The sequence below is a fragment of the Pelobates fuscus genome, chromosome 5, assembly GCF_036172605.1.
Source record: "Pelobates fuscus isolate aPelFus1 chromosome 5, aPelFus1.pri, whole genome shotgun sequence".
Taxonomy (NCBI): domain Eukaryota; kingdom Metazoa; phylum Chordata; class Amphibia; order Anura; family Pelobatidae; genus Pelobates; species Pelobates fuscus.
The window spans coordinates 12906484-12929476 of record NC_086321.1 but is presented as its reverse complement, the minus strand read 5'-3'; the positions used below and the strand labels follow the sequence as shown (position 1 = coordinate 12929476).

The window sequence follows — 22993 nt, the reverse complement described above, 5'->3', positions numbered from 1 at the left end:
AGAAAAAAAGCAGACAGAAAGGGCCGCTTATAGGGATACATATTATACACAAACAAAACCATCAATGAAAGAACACAGAATACTGCAGGTAGTGAGAGGAGCAGAGCATTCATCCCAATGTATTGGTCAGTTCCATTGTCAGATGGTGACATGGGGAGGGGTTTCCTAAATTGAGAAGCAGCATTCTGCTGCGTTACATGCAAGGCAATATCTGATGTCGATGTCCTCTATACAGTGACCATTAAGGAGAGGTAGGGTGAGCAGATGTGCCAGACTGAGTGGGCAGCTGCAAAGGTGGGATGACTGGGACAATGACAAAATGGCAGATTAATAAATAGCAGCATTGCAGGACATATGTTGGACTTCATAAGCAGCAACTACGTAGAAAACATGTATAATACACACAAATATATCCACATGCAGACCGACATTGCACTGTACAAACACACATAAATATATCCACATATAGATAGACATTGCACTGTACAAACACACATAAATATATCCACATACAGACAGACATTGCACTGTACAAACAAATAAATATATCCACATATAGATAGACATTGCACTGTACAAACACACATAAATATCCACATACAGACAGACATTGCACTGTACAAACACACACACATATATCCACATATAGATAGACATTGCACTGTACAAACACACATAAATATATCCACATACAGACCAACATTGCACTGTACAAACACAAATATATCCACATACAGATAGACATTTCACTGTACAAACACAAATATATCCACATATAGATAGACATTGCACTGTACAAACACAAATATATCCACATACAGACAGACATTGCACTGTACAAACACATAAATATATCCACATACAGACATTGCACTGTACAAACACACAAATATATCCACATACAGACCAACATTGCACTGTACAAACAAATAAATATATCCACATATAGAGAGACATTGCACTGTACAAACACAAATATATCCACATACAGACAGACATTGCACTGTACAAACACACATAAATATATCCACATACAGATAGACATTGCACTGTACAAACACACACATATATCCACAGACAGACAGACATTGCACTGTACAAACACACATACATATATCCACAGACAGACAGACATTGCACTGTACAAACACACATGTATACATTAGATAATTCTCCACTCTCATAAAGAATGACCTACTAGTCTCCGGTGGCTTGCTAGAAAGGGACGAGAAGGTCAGGTACATCACATAGCAGCTGATAATTCCAGATTGGAGCACACCAGAGTACGGCTTGTCTAAAAAAAAATAAAAAAAAATTAGGAAACTTTACAAAAATGGCAGGTTAATGAATTAACTGAAAATGTAATCTGCGTGTGATGGTCAGTCTGTTATATGATCAACGTGACAGTTTGTGATGTCTGGGGGGGAGGGGGAGGGGGGGATACAGATGCTCCAGGACGTGGTACGGACCAGAACTTTCATACCTGTGAATGTTACCTGTTGGCTGGTAAGAGTTGGGTACATGGAGGTTACAGTGCTCTCTGCATATTTTTTACCAGGAGCCAAGTACTCTATGACCAGGTATGTTATAACGTTGTAGAACACACGCACAGGGTTATTTGTCAGTATGTTTATAACACTTTGCTGCTGTCCCAATGACCTGAACACAGACCAGAGAGCAAATATACTCAAAACCCCCATAGACTAGACAGACAGTGATTCACTAGGAGGCCACTTTATTTCCATCACCAAGGGATGTTCTAGAGCACAGCTATCCTGGGGATTACGTTTCCAATGATGATACTTCTTCCTCCTAGCTATTATGGGAAACCTAGACCAAAATCACTGGAGTGCTTCAAGATACCCATCAATGTTCTAATCCAGAGTCTAACATTATCTCCATGTTCACAGACAGTCCGAGTTGGACCAGAGGGATCTATATGTTAGGAATTCAGATTTGTAACACTACAGAATCCCTTTAATATTGTTGGACAAGTTTTTCAAATTATTTCTTTAACGTATTAAAATATCAAAAACTATATAATCTAACAAATATATCAATATATAAAGTATATTAAAGTATTAAAAATGCAAATATTTGTCATAGTGATGTGGGATTATTAAAAATCCTTATTGTACTTGTATTGAATTATTGCACTAACTCCATTTTAACTGCATACTGTGAATCCTCCATTTTGTCCTCCTAACCTGACTTCTTCAATCCTCCATTTTGTCCTCATAACCTAACTTGTTCATTTTAAAACTACCTTACATGACAGAATTTCCCAGCACATCTAATACAATAGACAAAGACTGTATTTTCTATAAAGACATGATTAACACAGGAATTGCTGACTTTTCCTTAAACTTGCAACATAGTATAATTTGAAGGCCATGAGAACACAGTAGTAATGAAATGTTCTATTCATAAGAGACCTTGCACCTGGCCACGAGGCCTGAGATCACCGACCGTGTAAAATGACGCTCAAGACCCCCTTGTCCCCACCCGTGTCCAGAACAATCCCACCTCTTGGTGGGTGGGCACGGGACTAACCACTTAGTTTTTGAGCCAATTAATAATATTGATAGGTGGACATTAATCCCGACACTTAACAATTAATCCAATTAATGATGTTTATTTGCTGATATTCTAATAATCAATGATGACGTAAAATGTCTCTTAAAAGGGCCTGCGCGCCCGCTTTTTAATCACTTGCCAATAAATTTTCTCGAAGTTATTTTAACCTGAACTTTGTGTGTCAGACTTAATTACTTCAGCGTATATACGCAATTTATTTTATTGATTTGGACAGGAACAGATAGACATTTAAACATTTTGGTTTACTGCTAAAAAGTACCATAACAATAGTATGAAACCATTTTAAAAGTTTATCCCAAAATATGAAATCATTTGAAAACCGTGTCCAGTGATATTAAATCAAGGCCCCTGTTGGTGCTTTGGTAGTTTCAGTTTTGTATCCAGGAGTCAAGTCCTTGGGCCCGCAGGCTGTGATGGACTGCCACTCCCAGCATGCTCAGCCAGCACCTCACTCTGCGATTCAGTCCTACAGGGCAGTCCCGGTGTGAGAGCTCAGCTTTTACCATCATATCTATATTATTATCTCAGTGTGAATCCCATTTATATAGAGAGCTGCATGGTATTACAGTGGATATAGTATGGTTTATAAGCTTTATTAGTGCAATGTTTCCAATTACCCCACAACTTCTACACTACCATAACAACCACACTATACTAACACTACTCAACTCCCTACAATACTCGAACACCTCCCACACTATTCTAACCCCCTACACTACCCCAATACTAACCTTTAACCTCCCACACTAAAACTACTCAACTTCCTACACTCAAAGGGCAGGTCCTGCAGGCCTACGAACGGTAACGGCATTCCTTCTGTGGATAAAGTGCAGGAACGTTGTTCCCATGTGTTCCTACAGGACTCGAGCCCTTTTTGTATCCTATATATATATATATATGCATGTTGAGTCTGGGTCCGCCACACCTTAGAGTCTGAATCTTGCATGTCGATTCTCTCCTGCTGATCACAGGCATTCCTATTAATTAACAAACTCTCTAAGAGCTCGGTTTGGTGTGGTCTGACCTAACAGGCAGGCCGACAATCACTAACAGAGTCTTCTTGGTTGATAATTAGTTTCACGTTTTGTAATGAATTCTATCAGCAAAATGTCAAGTCCTGCTCTACTAGTGAGGCTTAAAACGTACTTGCCACTACAGGCCTAGAGAGTACTCTCACCAAGGACTCATTTCTACTCTCTGAGGCTGAGCTTTCATTTGCCACTGGCTAGCGGACAATATGACATTTTGAGCCCTGCTAGGATATGTGATAATATAGAGTTTTTGTAAACTTGGTGTGTTTGGACTTCAGAATCTGAGACATATCCCATCCTCCACATCCAGTGTGAATTATTCAGCGTGAGGACTGCCATTCTCATTATCCATGCCTGTCAGGATAAAGGTGAATTACTCTAAATATGGTATTCTTTTGTCTTTAGTTGGTTTTGAGTTCTTAGAATAAAGGAATCAATCTAACTCAGGCTGTCTCTATGTGCAGGTAATGTCAGTTTATCCGATACTAGACTCTAGATTAGAACGTCGATGGATAATTTGAAGCACTCCATAATAGCCAGGAAGAATAAACCTCATCATGGGAAATGTAGTCCCCGGCTTTCTTTATTATAACTAGATACATGTCTGACAAAACTTTAACACGAGTTCATCAACACAAAATCTTTCTGGGCGTTTGGCCAAGAGAGGATGCGAGGGGCCTCTAACCTATCGCATACAAGGACACGACATTTGTTACAGAAGAGGAAAAAAAATAAAAATCTAAAGTCAGTGAAAAATCCCAAGGAGACTTAAAGAAACAGACACCTTCGATCCAAATACAGAACAGTATAGAGCAATGTCTCCAATTAACCATTCCTCAAAGCACAGCTCATACTTTACAGACAACACAAACAATAATCTACATAGAACGTGTTTAAAATGATCTACAAACCCAGAAAAATAAACCCAGAACAGTAGGCAGCAATTTCAAGAAGCATTTTTGGTTTGGGTGTGCAACCTCTCTAACTACAAAACACAAAGCCAGCCAGTGATCAGACTCCTATTTTACTCCAGACCAACAATAACATTGATAATGAATTTATGCCAACGGCCACCAGAGAGATACAGGAGGTTCTCATCTACAAGCGAGATCGCAGCCAATTACTCAGCGATTAGTAATGGACTATACACTGTACCATTAATTCAAAGGGGCTTATTCTCTAAACCCCAAATTGCAGTGAACGCCAATCTACATTATTCAGGCTGATTTAGCCAAGCTATGACTATTGTGGAGTTGGAGAATTTTTCTAAATCATTTTTTTTTTTTGCATTAGAATGTTCAGTTTCGTTTTCAATTTGCTGCAATTTGGTGTTTAAAGAACAGACCCCTTGACTAGTCACATACATGATGTCTGAAAAACAAATACTTTGTAATAATCCAGAGGGAGATTAAAAGCGACCACGGAGGAGTACCCCTACTCTATGTGAAGATTCATGTTTAACTTTGCAGGAACCGTCTAACTTCCTGACCCAACGTCTTCTGTCTCAGTGGAGTTTGGGAACCAGAATGCATTTCCTACATGTCAGTTACACACAAAATAAATTACTACCTGTCCCAGGAGAAAAAACTATGTATTTTACCCTGTAAAAATATAGGTCAGAAAAAGGATGTGGACAATCTAAATGGTACTTACATTTTTGTACACAGGGGGAAAATGCCACCAGCGTTACTAGCAAGCACAGACCACCATTGACACCGAGGAAGATTTTGTTGAGCAAGCATCCTTCCGGGTGCGTGTAGAAGTAAGCCAACAATGCCAGCGCCCCAACAGCCACCGAATAGAGGATGAGGGTGACAAACGCCAGCGCCGCACTCCAAAAGGTCTTATGGACTTGAGCAGACGTCCTGCAAGTCAGACAAATAACAGAAAAATCTTACATTTCTCTCAATATTGTGCAAACTTATTTAAAATTAAATGTATTTATTGCATATTTAGCGTATGGGCCCCAGCTGATTGAGCGGATTATTAATTCTAACAACAATAATTATTTAAAGGAGAACATAGCAAAACGTATTGGGAGCAATGGCTGCAGATACAGGTCCATGTCACAGTGCCAATAAAACCAATTTAAATTGTCATCAGAAACAGTGTATGTCCTTTATACAGCATTTTACAAACTGTTCATACCAAGCATCTCAAACATTAACCCCCCTCACAATGTTGCCTCCATGATTCCTGAAATCACAGGTGTATACAGTGAGTTGAATATTTTAACATCTTTATATACAGGTGATACTCGAAAAATTAGAATGTCGTACAAAAGTTTGTTTATTTCAGTAATGCAATGTAAAAGGGGAAACTAATATAGGAGATAGACGCATTACATGCAAAGCAAGATCGTTCAAGCTGTGATTTGTCATAAGTGCAATGATTATGGCTTAAAGCTCATAAAAACCTCAAATCCACAATCTCAGTAAATTAGAATATTACATGCAATCAATAAAAGAAGGAGTGTACATAGAACAATATCGGACCTCTGAAAAGTATAAGCATGCATATGGACTCAGTACTTGGTTTGGGCCCCTTTTGCAGCAATTACTGCCTCAATACGGCGTGGCATGGAAGCTATCAGCCTGTGGCACTGCTGAGGTGTTATGGAAGACCAGGATGCTTCAATAGCAGCCATCAGCTCTTCTGCATTGTTCAGTCTCATGTCTCTCATCTTTATCTTAGCAATGCCCCATAGATTCTCTATGGGGTTCAGGTCAGGCGAGTTTGCTGGCCAATCAAGCACAGTAATCCCACTGTCATTGAAACAGGCTTTGGTGCTTTTGGCAGTGTGGGCATGTGCCAAGTCCTGCTGGAAAATGAAGTCAGCATCCCCATAAAGCTCGTCTGCGGAAGGAAGCATGAAGTGCTTCAAAATCTCCTGGTAGACGGCTGCATTGACCCTGGACTTAATGAAGCACAGTGGACCAACACCAGCAGATGACATGGCTCCCCAAATCAACACAGACTGTGGAAACTTCACACTGGACATCAAGCATCTTGCAGTGTGTCTCTCAATTCTTCCTCCAGACTCTGGGTCCTTGGTTTCCAAATGAGATGCAAAAGTGGCTCTCATCAGAAAAGAGGACTTTGACCACTGAGCAATAGACCAGGTCTGTTTTTCTTTAGCCCAGGTAAGACGCTTCTGACGTTGTCTGTTGTTCAGGAGCGGCTTGACAAGAGGAATACGACATCTGAAGTCCATGTCCAGGATCCGTCTGTGTGTGGTGGCTCTTGATGCACTGACTCCAGCCTCACTCCACTCCTTGTGAAAATCCCCAACACTTTTGAATGGCTTTTTCCTGAGAATCCTCTCCAGGCTGTGGTCATCCCTGCTGCTTGAGCACCTTTTTCTTCCACACTTTTCCCTTTCACATAATTTTCTATTAATGTGCTTTGATACAGCACTTTAGGAACATCCAACTTCCTAGCAATTACCTTTTGAGGCTTTCCCTCCTTATGGAGGGTGTCAATGATGGTTTTCTGCACAACTGTCAGGTCAGCAGTCTTCCCCATGATTATGATTCCTACTGAACCAGACTGAGAGACCATTTAAAGGCTCAGAAACCCTTTGCAGGTGTTATGGCATACTTAGCTGATTAGAATGGGACACTGTAAGCCTAGAATATTGCACCTTTTCACAATATTCTAATTTACTGAGATTGTGGATTTGGGGTTTTCATGAGCTGTAAGCCATAATCATCGCACTTATGACAAATCACGGCTTAAACTATCTTGCTTTGCATGTAATGCGTCTATCTCATATATTAGTTTCCCCTTTTACGTTGCATTACTGAAATAAATGAACTTTTGCACGATATTCTAATTTTTCGAGTATCACCTGTATATAAATGATTTCCAGCTACTTCCTTGGGCACTGTGTAACAGATTGTTTGGAAATGATGATGTAACGCCAAGATGGCCGCCTCCATGATTACGTCTGCAGTTTGTCCTTTTGTGCTATTGATGTTACTGATGGATTGTGGGTAAATGTAATTGGCAACTCAAACCTCAAGCTCCGCCCACTGTAAAGTTTTGGCAACTTGTCTGCTTTGCATATGGAAAAGTAGCCCCTACCTTTCTCAAACATTTTAGGAGCTTGAGTGCTCAGGAAAATAAGGGAGCTATATAGAAGATTAGGGGAGGTTTATGTCGGAGTTATACACGTTCGAAAACATACCAATTTTTGTTCCATTTGTGAGCAAACTGAACCAAAAGTCTAAGCTGTATCAGCAGGAAAATGAAACCAAAGAAAGCGCCCACGTATCTCCACACTAAAACAAAACAGAAAAATGGGGTGTAAACAAAAAGAGACAAACAGTGCATTACCCACCCCACAACCAGACCGAAAATAAAATGTAACTTTACAATTCTATCCACAAAGCCTTAGCAAGAACATCGACTAGAGGACTAAAGGATTGCAAGATCTACCATTCTATATTAAAGGAACACAACCATGTATTGCTGACCCTATAGTGCTAAACACACCATTTAGGTGACTCCCCTCCCCCCCTTAGCCCCCTGTAAAAATGAATAAAACTCACCTTATTTCCAGCGCTGCTCCCCTTTTGACATCATCAGAATTGCCGATATTTAGCCAATCCAATGCTTTCCCATGGGGAAAGCATTGGATTGGCTAAAATTGGCAAGAGGGCGGGGCCAAATACAGTTTTGGCCAATCAGCACCTTTGATGAAAATTCAGCGTTCCCATGCAGAGCAGCACTGAGCCAGGATGCCCCTCCAGTGGCCATCTGAGGAGTGGCCACTTTGAGGTGTCCCTAGGGGCAATGTAAACACTGCCTTTTCTCTGAAAAGGCAGCGTTTGCATGAAAATGCCTGAAGGCAATGATTATACTCACCAGAACAACTACATCAAGCTGTTGTTGTTCTGGTGACTATAGTGTCCCTTTAAGGCTGATCATGGTGTGCACGTTCAGAAGTGTTGGACCATTAGATCTTGCTTGCAAATTTAAAGTATATAATGCCACAATCTGCTGCATACATGCTTTTATTAGATATGATGAGAACCTCCTTTAGGCATCAGCCGGATACAATGTCTAGCAAAAAATGTCAGAGATAGCTTTCCCGAAGTCCATCACATGATCTTCTGAGAGATCTCATGTAACAAAACTACTATGCAGCCGGAAGGGAAATAATGTTACATGAGATCTCTGAGAGGTTCGCAGGATAATATCTGATTTGCTGCATTCCACTACTGTCTGCCCCTTCCAGCATGTCGATTAATTAAACATCTTGAATTCCCAGAAAAAAATGACACCAATAACAATACGTTAGTGTCTGTGATATCCTTCCTATAGTTTCCAGTACATTTCTGTCCAATTTATTTACTGAACTGTGTCTAATGTGCTATGATTAATCCACAGCAGAGAATACGGACAGTCACTCTTTGTAAATGTGACAAAATAGAACCATAAAAGACAGACAGACGTTACCATTAGAGAAGGTTTCTTGGTCTGGAATGAAGAATGCTCCCGAACACATCGCTATTAGGATCAAGAATTTGAAGAACCAAAATCTAAAAAAAAAACAAATGAAAAAATAATTTGTAATAACCAGTATATATCCTATACAAAAATATAATCGTTTTCACTAAGTATTTATTCAGTCCCATCTAAAGCCTCTACAAATTTAAACTGAGCCTAAACGGATTTTCGGCTTATATATACACAGAGTACACGACCATACAGAGATCAGGTAAGCAGTGTCTAAATAAAGACACTCACTGTTTAAGCGGGTGTGTTTCTGTTAAATCATGAACTCCAATTTACATTGCTGTATACTTGACTTTTACCTTGTCAGGGGTTTATCTGCTATGATAGATTTCTCTTTTAAAAAGGTGAGAAAACTGAGCTTAAATGGCACAACGATCACAATTACCACAATGATCACTATTATGGCCCTCTTACCCATTGTGGATGTAGGCTCTGCAGCCACGGCTGTTTTTAATGTTAATAGTGAGAAGCATAAGAATGAAGAAGAAACCAGCCATCCCGAAGCAGACCTTGTAGACCGCAGAGTACCCCACCAGCTTCTCACACGCACTCCCAGCCTGGATGTGGTCACAGATATCTTTATAATACGGAATCTGAGGAAAAACAGAGGCAGATGTCAGTGGACGGCCACGGCCACGCTGGGATACATTGGCAAGGGTTGCTTGCTTCTTCCAGACAATTTAGATTCAGCAATGAGAGTACCACCACCTGCTAGAACAGCAGCAACAGATATGGCTCCCACGCTTAGTAAATACAACTTTAATGGACATATCAGATTTGGGAACACTGCAAATTTGACCTGGGGATTGGTGTTAAGGCAGCTTTTTACCAACTCTCCAAACAGTGGAGGTAAAGAAGAAACATCATTTTGCTCCTCCCTTTACCGACCTAGATTTTGACCAAAAAATGTAACATTGGGCAGAACCACCCGTTTCTTGTCACTACATCCTGCCAGCTGACTCTTTCATTCAATGTGTACTGCCCAGGTTGTTATGTACTGGTATGCTAAAGCAGATATATCTATATTTATAGTACAACTTTAACCTAGACCGTCCGAACACAGCTTGAACGCTTACCCAGGGATTACACCAGGGGATTCTTGGCACCTTCATCACACAGTTCTCTGTAGTGTCTTTTTAAAGTTATTTGAGAAACAGGCATTTCAATATTTGTAATCTCACTTTTTAAATGAGAGCCGTGGCTCAGAGGAACGTTTTCTTGGAAGACATGCTGGAAAATTACAAACCCCCCAGCAAACAAGATCCTGGGTGTAATGAGAACCAGCAGCGTGTTGTCCTAATCCCCAACGTCCTCTCGTTAATTCTGTTAATCAAAGACTTCCCAACTACATACATAGCTACAGGAATAAAATCACCAGACTGCTGGCATCAATATGAACATTTGTGTATTGATTTCATTATTTTACAGAGGCTTGTTAGGATATGTTTTCATATTGCAACTGTGGTACACTGTCCAATTTACTTTATTTAAATTTAAGAAGAATGCATAAAATTTAAGGCAAATAAACAAATAGAAGCGTTTAGCTATTCCCCCAAGCCAAATTTCTACTATAATAAATAAAGTCACATATGTCTGCAAAGATAGCTGTAGATAGCTGCACTACATCATTTTCTGGCACATGTAGCATGCTGGGGGTGAGAGGTATGATGTCAGATATTCCTGCAGGTGAGAGGTATGATGTCAGATATTCCTGCAGGTGAGAGGTATGATGTCAGATATTCCTGCAGGTGAGAGGTATGATGTCAGATATCCCTGCAGGTGAGAGGTATGATGTCAGATATCCCTGCAGGTGAGAGGTATGATGTCAGATATTCCTGCAGGTGAGAGGTATGATGTCAGATATTCCTGCAGGTGAGAGGTATGATTTCAGATATTCCTGCAGGTGAGAGGTATGATTTCAGATATTCCTGCAGGTGAGAGGTATGATGTCAGATATTCCTGCAGGTGAGAGGTATGATGTCAGATATTCCTGCAGGTGAGAGGTATGATGTCAGATATTCCTGCAGGTGAGAGGTATGATGTCAGATATTCCTGCAGGTGAGAGGTATGATGTCAGATATTCCTGCAGGTGAGAGGTATGATGTCAGATATTCCTGCAGGTGAGAGGTATGATGTCAGATATTCCTGCAGGTGAGAGGTATGATGTCAGATATCCCTGCAGGTGAGAGGTATGATGTCAGATATTCCTGCAGGTGAGAGGTATGATGTCAGATATTCCTGCAGGTGAGAGGTATGATGTCAGATATTCCTGCAGGTGAGAGGTATGATTTCAGATATTCCTGCAGGTGAGAGGTATGATGTCAGATATCCCTGCAGGTGAGAGGTATGATGTCAGATATTCCTGCAGGTGAGAGGTATGATGTCAGATATTCCTGCAGGTGAGAGGTATGATGTCAGATATTCCTGCAGGTGAGAGGTATGATGTCAGATATTCCCGGAGATGAAATGAACAACAGGGTTAGTAGGCGCTTACTATAGCTTAATAAGTGTATGTGTGTGGGCTGCAGTACACAGTGCAAGGATTCTCAAACCTTTGTGAATTAACAAATTGAAAAATAAATGACGTATACCGCGTCCAGAGTTAAATGTACCAGAAATATACATACATAAGTATTCATATGGTGTAATACTGTAGACCTCAGAATGACAAAAAAATAATACAGTAATAGTGCAATACAGTATAGTAAATAAAAAATTGTACTATATGAGATCCACTCACATTTAATTGAGCTTAGAGCTCTGCTGTGCTGCGCATGGACAGTATTATCCCCATCTAAGGATTTGTGGTGATGTTGGCAAAACAGGTGCTCCAAATGCAATGCAACGTGTGTGGTATATATGGAGACAAATATAGGAAGGAAAAAACTCCAATGGTGAAGTAAGTACTTCTAAGTAAAAAGGAAATAAGGTAATACACTTACATTTACCAGAGCAGGACTTGCTCTAGTTTAAACAGCATGGGTGGGGGACCAGAGAGCTGGCCGACTGGCCACCCAGGGCTCCCCAAGGCTGGCATCTCCTGATGATGTGGGCGGGAAGGGAGCACTCTCCCCTGAGCTCTTCCTGCTCAGCTCCCTTGCGCAACCCGCAGTGATACCGGAGCCGGAATATGACATCACTCCGGCTCCAGCATCACTGAGAGGCACGCGAGGGAGCTGAGCATGAGGATCAGAGCTCCTTCGCCACCCGCCTATACTGTGCGCCTGTCTCCCCGACCGCCCGCCAGCCCAGCCAGCAGCAGCCCCACTTGACCACAGGGAAAAATCCACCAAAATGTAAGTTAGTGTGTGTTTGTTAGTGAGTGTGTTAGTGTGTCTATTAGTGAGAGAGTGTGTCTATTAGTGAGTGTTAGTGTGTCAGTGTCCGTTTGTGAGCATTTGTGTGTCTGTTAGTGAGTGTTAGTGTGTTACTGAGAGTGTATATGTCAGTGTGTGTATGTGTGTCTCAGTGTGTGTATCCATGTCTGTCACTGAGAGTGTGTCGGTCAGTGAATGTGTGTGTCTGACACTGAGTGTACATATGTCTGTCAGTGAGTATGTGTGTCCCAGTGTGTGTGCGCGCATCTGTCAGTGAGTATGTATGTGTGTCTTGTCAGTGAGTGTGTGTCTGTCAGTTAGTGTATATGTGTGTCTGTCATTGAATGTGAGTGTGTGTGTATGTCTGTGAATGTGTACGTTTCAGTGAAAGTGTGTGTTGGTTAAACAGTGTGTGTGTGACAATGACTGTATCTGTAAATAAGTGTATGTCAGTGTATGCATCAGTGAGGGCGTGTGTCTGTCAGGAGGATAAATTTGAAAGAGGGGAGGGGGGATATATGCCTGAGATTTGCCTAGGGCAGCACAAAACCAGAATACACCACTTAGTATAATCTGCTAGCACAGCCTGGAGTGTCTCTTCAAAAGAAATACTCCGGGCTGCGATTGATTCAGTCGCCTCCCACAACCACCACACTCTGCAAGGAGTCTCTGCAGAATGAGGGTCATTCAGAGTCTGAAAGACCTGGTGCTCCCACTGCATGCATCCCACGAATCCTTGATGTTTATTAACTGGCGCAACAACAATCATGGCTTGTCAGCTAGTGAAACGCTGACCGAAACTGCTGAAAAACGATAATATGATTCCTCCTTCCATTCCTGTGATCTATTACATTCGTCCTTAATTAAAACCTACTTCATAATCGTATCTGGACAATACAAGATCAGAAGAATTATTCCAGAATCTGGAAGAAGATCTAAAAGAATTAAATTATCCTCTAAAATTACATCTGAACAATTTGCCACATGAAAGGATGGCACTAAAAGGACAAATTACTAACACAGACAGTTAGACCAGGCTAGAACTTCATTAACCCCTTAAGGACACATGACATGTGTGACATGTCATGATTTTATTCCAGAAGTTTGGTCCTTAAGGGGTTAAAGGATACCCTAAGCAGTCCAGCCATAGTCTCATCGCCACCCAGGACTCAATGGATAATGTGAAACACTATAGGACTCTTTAAACCATAACAGGAGAGAATACAAACTAGAGAAACATCGAGACATGCACAGATGGTACGAACAATGTCAAGTTGGGTTAATTAACTCTATGGGCCACACAGGGTGAACCATCTCTCCTGTATATCTTGCCAGAGTTTTAAATGTGTGTTTCAGTATCCTGCTAATAAGCACAGATTCATTGTGGAATAATACAGATATAAACAACATAGTGGCAGCAGTAATGGCTCATTAGAGACCCATAAGGAAAACAGAATGAACGATGAGAGGGGGATCGCAAGCAGAGAATGAACTGAGGTGACTGAGCACCATTTGTTCAATAAATAATATGAGTTCTACAAGTAACAGATACATTATATAGTATGATATAGCGCTTCGTGTAAGAGTACGCAGCAAACAAATCACAAATAAAGTCCCTTATAACTGACTCACACAGACCCAAAGTCCCAAATACCAAATGTTGATATGTTGCACCTGAAAGTTATATGTCCAATTCATGTCTAATTTAGAAGGTAAGCAGTTTGTATTCATGGTTTTCCACATAAGGGGTTAACTGCGCCAAAAGGCTTTTTCAAAGTGTCATTAATACAAACGACTGCCAGCATAGTCTGGAGGAGACCGTAAAATCACATTACATATATAATATGTTTTGTATTAACAACACTTTGAAAAAGCCTTTTGGCGAAACGCGTCAGTGTTTTTGGTGGTGTGTTTAAGCATTGAATAATAAATAAAAATAAATTGTATTTCTATTTCCTGGATTTAGATTGTTCCTTTTCCTGTGGAGAAGATATATAACCTTCTGTATTTAGATCCGTTTGCACAATAATTTGTGAGTAAATACTATTTTTAATATATACTGTTTAAGTCATGGAGGTATTATACTATTGGGTGCCTTTTTAACCCTTTCTTCCTGAGTGTGTGGTAACCCAGCAGACATTGCACAGCACAACTCCAGGGAAATATTTTTTAGCATTTTTAAGATTGCTACATCGTATCATTTGTATCTAACTTTATGGCTGTGCCTGCTGGACGGACTATCCACTACATAGTACAGAACGTATCAAAATGGGTTAATTTGGAATAATCGGTTTAACTGCAATAAACACCAACTTCAGTCTAACAGTCAATTTCCAGTGATTTCCTGCACGTGCGTCCACACTCACAGACAATGAGCAGAATCAGGAAACTTTTTACCTTTGCACTCAGGGCTGGGTAGTTGCCACCTCATTCTACATTTGATCTAGAATAATGAAAATCAAAGCAAAGAAACTTGGCAATGTACTTTTATTGAGCTAACAGCACGCCCACCTGCAGAGACAATTCTATTTAAACCTTGAAAACGGTTTGGTTGGTCTGAGGAATGCCAATAATTTTTTAGTGAAAATTACTGCATGGGGTACATAGGCAGAGGGCGTTATTAATTAAATATTGAACTGCAGTTAATAACGTCATTGAAAGATTTAGGCTAAAATAAACAGGCCGTGACTAATAGACCTGTCGAACTTCCAATCCCACGATTCACTGGCTATCTATACCATTTAAAGAATTCTGGGAGCTGAATGACCTTTAACCCTTTAAGTACCGAGGACGTACTAGGTACTTCCGACAAAAAACGGTCCTTAACAACCGCAGACCCGATCGCTGCCTCTCCCACGTCTGCGATCGGTGTTCCTTTCCGGTCTGGGGGGACTGTCTGACAGCCCAGGCAGCCCCCCCCCCCCATGGCAAATTAGTCCCCCGCAGGCCATTTGATCGCTCTGAAAGAGCAGTCACATGGCCGCAATAGGCGTCCATAGTGCTGCCTGCAGGGGGTCTTCCTGCAGCTGTAATATATATATATATTTTTTTTAAGTAGAATATATAATATGTCATACTAAGTTTATATCTATATTGATGTATACATATATTAATATAAAAATACACTTAGAATTAAATAACACACATATATATAAAACTATATATGTTGGAAGGCCATTTGGCCTGAATTTGTGGGAGGCGTTATGACCCTTTATAAACCCTACCCCCCTACTTACCTTTGCTGTTCAAGCTGTTTTGACTGTCACCATAGTTACCTGCATTTCCGGTCAGCTGTTCCCGCCAAGTCCTGCATCGAGCAATCAGTCTCCCTCCAGCAGCACCTACCGCAGACTTCCGGGCTCATCCACCGGCTGCCCCGCGGTATTCCCTACTCGTTGCCCGGCTGTCGAGCTTCCGGTCACGAGACCGGCACGCAAACGTAAGCATCAACGTGGGAAATTGCATTCGGCTATTTCCCATGTTCGGGCCTAAAAACGCAGGGATAGGCTCCAAGATATATTACTTACCCGTTCGTGTAATCCGCCGTTCGTGTACTTCTGCGTTCGGGCGTTTTTTAGCCGACCGTAGAGTACACACGCTTTTCGTTATTTATTTCGTTAATACAATTTTACTAAACGCTTATACTCACCTTACGTTCGCCTGTTTCTCACTTTCGTTAGACGAAACACATACGAACGGCTGTGTCACTAGCATTTCTTTTCATTAAATCTAACACACGCGGTCCTATTATATTTCTCTTGCACGTTCGGTAGCCGAACGCATGAGGTTCTATGCATTTTAAATTTCATATTTAAGTATGTTCCTCTATGTATTATTTTAGATCATATATTCACGTTTCTACCTACGTTTTCCCTTACTCTAAAGGGCATTATTTCATCACTCATTGTCACATATAATTATGTATATATTCCCAGGGGTATTCTCTTAAAGTAACAGTTATCCACTTTACGGTTTGTTTTTTTCCTCTCTCAAAGGGCTGAGCCCCATCAAACCTCTTAAAGTTATCAAGCTCCACGCTCACTTTTTCAGTACCCCTTTTTCCAAATCTCTGTTTATATTGTAATACTATACTCAGGTTCCTTATTTTTACTTAATGAAAATGTTTTAGGTTGTACTACTCTTTCTTCAAGAAGACTCCAGGAGGTGGTTCCAGTATCCCATGTCACGGTATCAGGTAAATAAGGTTAAAACATTTTACGTTTCTCCTGAGGCCTCATTTCAGCCTCCGCGGCCTTTTTTTACAATACCCTCCCACCTCTCAAAGTGGGCTCAAAACTTTAAACACACCAGGTTAAAAGACGCCTCACTCTCCAGGTTACTATTATATTAAATGTTAATTCTGTTTTAATTTCTACATATTATTACTTAGACCTGCACCATTGCGCAGATTCACTACGCCTTCAACGACCATCAGGCTACCTGGTTCCCGACGTTTCAGTAGCAGGTATCTCTAAATCTTATCTCTAAACGTTGGTCCAAATTTTTGAGACAAGCCCCTGGGATCCCACAACTGAGCAGTATTTTTTTTTCCCATCGGCCCAAATCATAGGTAGAGCCTCTCGCCGCCGCTTGGCAATATAATTCTTCACTTCGGCATTAGCTAGCAGGCCAGTTCTCCGGAGGTCTCATCCCACCTCCACTATACCCTACTTATCCATATCATTATTCCTTTCAGGATGTCTCAAGAACCAATCATCGATCCCCCATCAGACGATATACCCAGCACGCCAGCCAGGCCTGGGTCTCCGGTGGAATCCCTCACTCCTTCTACTCCCAGATCCCTAAGATATTGGACCATTCCAAAAATATCGGCTGAGCTCAGGCGAATCCCCTTTCCAGCCACCGCCAGAAAAGCAGAACTTTATAAACTGCTGACGACTCAGGCCAACGACCCAAGGCCCGGCACGAGTTCACAAGGGCCTCCAGTTGGCTACTCTGATTCAACCCAGGAAACTCTGGCGGCTATACTGGCCAATCTGCAATCCATTAACAACAGGTTGCTGAAGGTGGAATCAGCCATAGCCACTCCAGGTGACTTAACAGCCCCAGCAGTCCCTACACCGGTAACCTCGACCGCACTGACTGCCATACGCCTCATCTCCCCTCCCCCACCAGCCACTGCCACTCCCACTGCCCACGCCTCACCAGCCCACTCTGTCCCGGCTTCCATCAAGAAAGATATTCTTGATGGAAAAGACGTCAATTTAATGTCCCTCCTCATAGCCTCCCGAGACGTCCTAGAAAATAGAGCATATAACTAAGGGGACATTTTGGTTGTCTTAAGAGCTAGAGACCCACGTTTGAATAAAAAAAACCTCACCATCCCACAGTTTGTTATCGCGTTTGGCACTTATCGCGACGTTATCTGCACGGTGTACCCACATAGGCGAGAAGAGCTTGATTTATACATGCACAAGGTGGTTGATTTGGGCATCAAGAATGGAGGGTCCTCATTTTACGATTACCACAAATCAGTTTCGGCCAAGGCAGCTACTCATCTAACACAATTCAATATTAGAATCGATTGGTGTCAGATACTGTGTTATTTTGCCGTCACTTTGCTGGTTTGAGGCCCCCATATTGTGCCTCTTGTGGTTCCACTTCACACTCCACTGATCTATGCCCTGGGGACGCAGACCCTTCCACTTCCACTTTATCACCCCACCACCCCCTCACCCCACTCCCTAGACAGGAAGGTGCCCAGAGAGACAAGCTGGGCAGACCCATCACATTCTTGGGCAAGGCGCAGGTGTGCAATAACTCTAACACAGTCATATGCAGCTACAGCGCATGCAGGTTGTTGCAATCTGCTCCATATGCTTCAGAGCCCACACCAAGTCTATGTGCCCGACCCGTCTGACACCTAACAAATAAGCTGGTTCAGCAAAAATTATACGACGACACCATGTCCAGACAATGGCCCATTCCTTTCGCAACCTAACCCATCTCGGGGGCTGCTTACTTGCACTCCAAGTAATAAAGTGTTATTTGACATTTTGTATCCTTTTCCTTTCCCTCCAGATCCTGGAGTAGTTTCTGTCATACCAATGTATAATTTTGTTGTAATTTGCCTACATTCTACTATTCCAGCATGTAGGGATACATGCTTAAGCAAGATAGATATATCTTACACCTCATTCACTGCACCTCCTCTAACACTCTTTTATGCTCTTAAATTGCAGGTCTCCGGCCGGGCTCCCCCTCCGGCACACCTCCAATCAGCCGGGACACTATCGTTCCTACAGCTACCCCTGGTTTAAATGAACTATTACTCCACGCACAAACACTCACGCACCACGCACTGTCTCCCAACACCACTATCTCTTACGCTAGGGCACTGTCTATCTTTAACAAATTCACAGACGAGTTTTGCTTACAAGGTGACCTTTCCATCAAAACCATGGTGGCTTTTGCCTCCTTTTGCCATTTACACCTAAAACTTTCACATAATACTATCAAACTCTACCTCACCGGAGTACAACACCACATCCTCACTAACTTCCCTAACCACGCTCCTTTTCTGTTTTCCTACCCCATTAAGAAAATCCTCAAATGTATTTTCAAGGTCTCAGTCTCTCCTAGCACGACTAGGCTACCAATAGATGGTCCAATAATCCGGCTCCTTAGCGACTTATTGGACAAATCCCTGTTTGACCATAATACTAATTTAGTCATGAATTCTGCCATTTTTTTTGTCTTTCTACGGTTTCCTCAGACCTAGAGAGTTCACTGTGATACGTCAAGGAGACACAGTACGATGCCTCAAACTTTCTCACTTAAAGAAAGTAGATGACCATTTTGTACTCTCTTGCCTTCTACCAAGACTAATCACTCTGCCTATCCCACTATCATTCCCCTCTTTCCTACTGAGAATTTGTGGTGCCCTGTACATATTCTGGATATGCTCCTGGTTTCTCACCTCACGCACTCACCAGATACTCCACTATTTCTACTCCAAGGACACCCACTCACCAAAGCTAAATTTATGTCACACATCAGAATTCTATTGTCAAGGTTAGGCTACAACCCAGCTTCCTTCTCTGGTCACTCATTTCGCATCGGCGCAGCATCATCAGCTTCAAGCACTAACACCCCGGTACACATCATTAACCCCTTAAGGACACATGACATGTATGACATGTCATGATTCCCTTTTATTCCAGAAGTTTGGTCCTTAAGGGGTTAAGAGGCTGGGACGCTGTAAATCCTCAATATACAACTCCTACATCCCTCGACCAGGAAGGGAGCTAAGGCAGGCTTTCAGAAATCTCGCAGTTTAAACTTGCAATAACAAAAAGAGAAATCCTGCGCTCACTCCCATCACTACTGGGCCGGCAGCAATGACTACAGTACACATCAGCCACAATATATAGTAAAAACAAAAGAAAAGAAAAAGTTACCTGCGCTCTCCCCTGCATCCCTATGTATATTTAGACAAATGGAGGTCATTTAGTTGCTCCAATTGCCATCGGAGAGAATGCCTGTCTGCCAACGTCAATGCAGACCCCCCTAAGCGGGTCCTAACACTGACCCTTCAGCCTGCTTCCTTGAGCTTCTGGCAAAGATATCTCTAATGAGACAGAAAGGGGTATTTTTTATATACACCCCTTTACTTATTAACCCTTAATAGGGAACACATGGGATGGGCGGCAGCATTGTAACCAGGCTGTGTGATACAAAGTATATAAAAAATATACATAGGGATTAAGGAGAGAGCGCAGGTAACTTTTTCTTTTCTTTGGTTTAAACTTGCAATAAAGTGTGTTTACTTCTAATTCCTTTTTGCCCTCTTTTTTACAGGCCTACTCGTACGTTGGTTTCTGCATACCTCAACCAACTTTGCTTCTCCTCTACATTCCATTAACATAATAGAGATTCCGAGCACAAGTTGGAAGGCCATTTGGCCTGAATTTGTGGGAGGAGTTATGATGCTTATAAACCCTACCCCCCTACTTACCTTTGCCGTTCAAGCTGTTTTGACCCCACCGACCTACACCCTCCTTTACACATTTCTTTTTGTGGGCCCTCTTTTTTACAGACCTACTCGTACGTTGGTTCCGGCACACCTCAACCAACTATGCTTCCCCTCTACATTCCATTAACATAATAGAGATTCCGAGCACAAATATATATATATTTTTAAGTTGCCTTTGAGAGCGTATGGTAGCCCAGAAATGAGAATTACCTCCATGATGGCATACCATTTGGAAAAGACGACAACCCAAGGTATTGCAAATGGGGTTCAGTTTTTTTTTTTAGTAGCCACTTAGTCACAAACACGGGCCAAAGTTAACTTTCATAATAGTTTTTTTGCATTTTTAATACACAAACAAATATAAATGCTAACTTTGGCCTGTGTTTGTTACTAAGTGGCTACTAAAAAAAGACTAGACATACCCCATATTAAATACCCTAAATTGTTTTAAAAAAATATGTACATGTGAGGTGTGATTCAGAGATTTATGACAGATAACAGCGTTACAATGTCACTATTGATACATTTTAAAAATATATATTTTGAAACAGCAATGTCCTACTTGTACTTATAACCCTATAACTTGCAAACAAAAGCTAAGAACATGTTAACATTGGGTGTTTTTAGCGGTAATAGATGTGTAACAGATTTTGGGGTTCAAAGTTAGAAGAAGTGTGTTTTAAAAAAATAAAATCAGCATATTTTATTATTATTTTTATAGTAAATTATATGATATGATGAAAATAATGATATCGTTAGAAAGACCATGTCATGGCGAGAAAAACGGTATATAATATGTGTGGGTACAGTAAATGAGTAAGAGGTAAATTACAGCTAAACACAAACACCGCAGAAATGTAAAAACAGCTCTGGTCCTTAACGGTGAGAACATTTAAAAACGGTCTGGTCACTAAGGGGTTAACCTGTGTGCAGGGGGGGTGCTATAAAGAGAGGTGGAGAATTGACCAAAGTCAGCTAACCTGTCAAACTACCTCAAGCAGTAAAAGGACCAGAAAAGGAACTAAAGGAGGGGAAGGAATTTCTCATTTCTATGTTTATATTTAAAGAAACGAAACACGCTGGCTTGACAAGAATGTATGTAAAAACTGCAAACATGACAAATTCTAAATCACGGACAGGACAGTGATTGGAGAGGACACGTGAAGAAACAAAGAGCCAAATGGAAAACTATTGGTACTGGGATAAAAACATTTTTTTTTGCTCTGGTGATTGAGAATAGATTTCAGTTTAATTGATTGCTGTAACAGTAACACACTGCGCTCGGAGAGAACTCGAAGACATGGCAGCTGTTTCTGTTTGGGGTTATTTCAGGACAAACCGCTTTATTCCAGGACTGCTTCATTTCAGTGCGTCCGCGTGACTCTTTCTATCTTCCAGTGATGGAGCGGCACTTGGAGCTGCGCCTGAGTAATGTGCTTTTCATCACTCCACCATAAGGCACAACAATGGACTAAAAGACGTTTTCTTGAGGGACTGCAGTGCTAAACCAGACACGCAGTCAGATTTTATAGAAAAAGGGAGACGGCCTTAAAACAAGCTCTATACACTTAAAATGGCATTAAGCACAAATAATACAAAAACAAATATAAAAATGCAGCTCATTGAAGTGGTTATGGTGCAAATAGTCTGTGAGTGCAATTCCCCTAGTTTGTGTCTAATCCAGTACTGAAATATCCCCATCTATTGAAATGACTTCACCTATTTGGGAAATAGTCACAGAAATCTCTGAAGAATTATTATGAAGTGAAGAAGACTCTAGATTTAGCAATGACAAAAGAAGAGGATTGGTGAAAAAAGCATCTAGGCCAGGGATAGGCAACCTTGGGCACTCCAGACTACATCCCCCATAATGCTCTTACACCCATAATGCTGGCAAAGCATCATGGGAGGTGTAGTCCAAAACATCTGGAGTGCCATTCCGCACTCTCCCCCTGCTCAGACCACCCCGCACTCTCCCCGTACTCTGACCACCCCGCACTCTCCCCGTACTCTGACCATCCAGCACTCTCCCCGTACTCGGACCATCCCGCACTCTCCCCGTACTCGGACCATCCCGCACTCTCCCCGTACTCGGACCATCCCGCACTCTCCCCGTACTCGGACCATCCCACACTCCCACTGTGCTCTGCTACTGTTTGATGACTGTCTAATAAATATATTAATACAAGCACTGGGGAACCTCTATTCATAGCTACACGATCGTATCACGAATAATCTCCTCCAACCTCCAATACCCCCTGTTTTACCAGATTGTTTGAGACAAACAAACAAAAAAACTATCTGCTATTTAAAATGACAATATTTAACCCCTTTACTACATTAGGACATTCCATGCTGTTCTCTCAAGTGTGGGCTTTAACACGGTTAGGATGGCACTGATACCAGAAAATCTTCCCTTCCCTTACAGAAGCCAACAGAAGTCTCTGGCAGATTCTCTCCCATGGAAGAGATTCCGCAAATCAGGATCTGTCGAGTCTGATCTTACTCAACACAGCTCTATCCACCAG

The 22993-nt window shown here is 41.6% G+C and overlaps 1 protein-coding gene across 1 annotated transcript in view; it reads right to left on the bottom strand.

The window, feature by feature from the left end:
• SERINC5 (serine incorporator 5) overlaps positions 1–22993 on the bottom strand; it is a 69136-nt gene that overhangs the window by 15662 nt on the left and 30481 nt on the right. Inside the window, exons 3-7 of the mRNA XM_063453577.1 lie at positions 9567–9745; positions 9093–9175; positions 7819–7912; positions 5283–5494; positions 1199–1294 (exon numbers count right to left, since the gene is read on the bottom strand). Of these exons, the coding sequence (XP_063309647.1) occupies positions 1199–1294; positions 5283–5494; positions 7819–7912; positions 9093–9175; positions 9567–9745 (664 nt within the window). The remainder of the gene's footprint in view (positions 1–1198; positions 1295–5282; positions 5495–7818; positions 7913–9092; positions 9176–9566; positions 9746–22993) is intronic.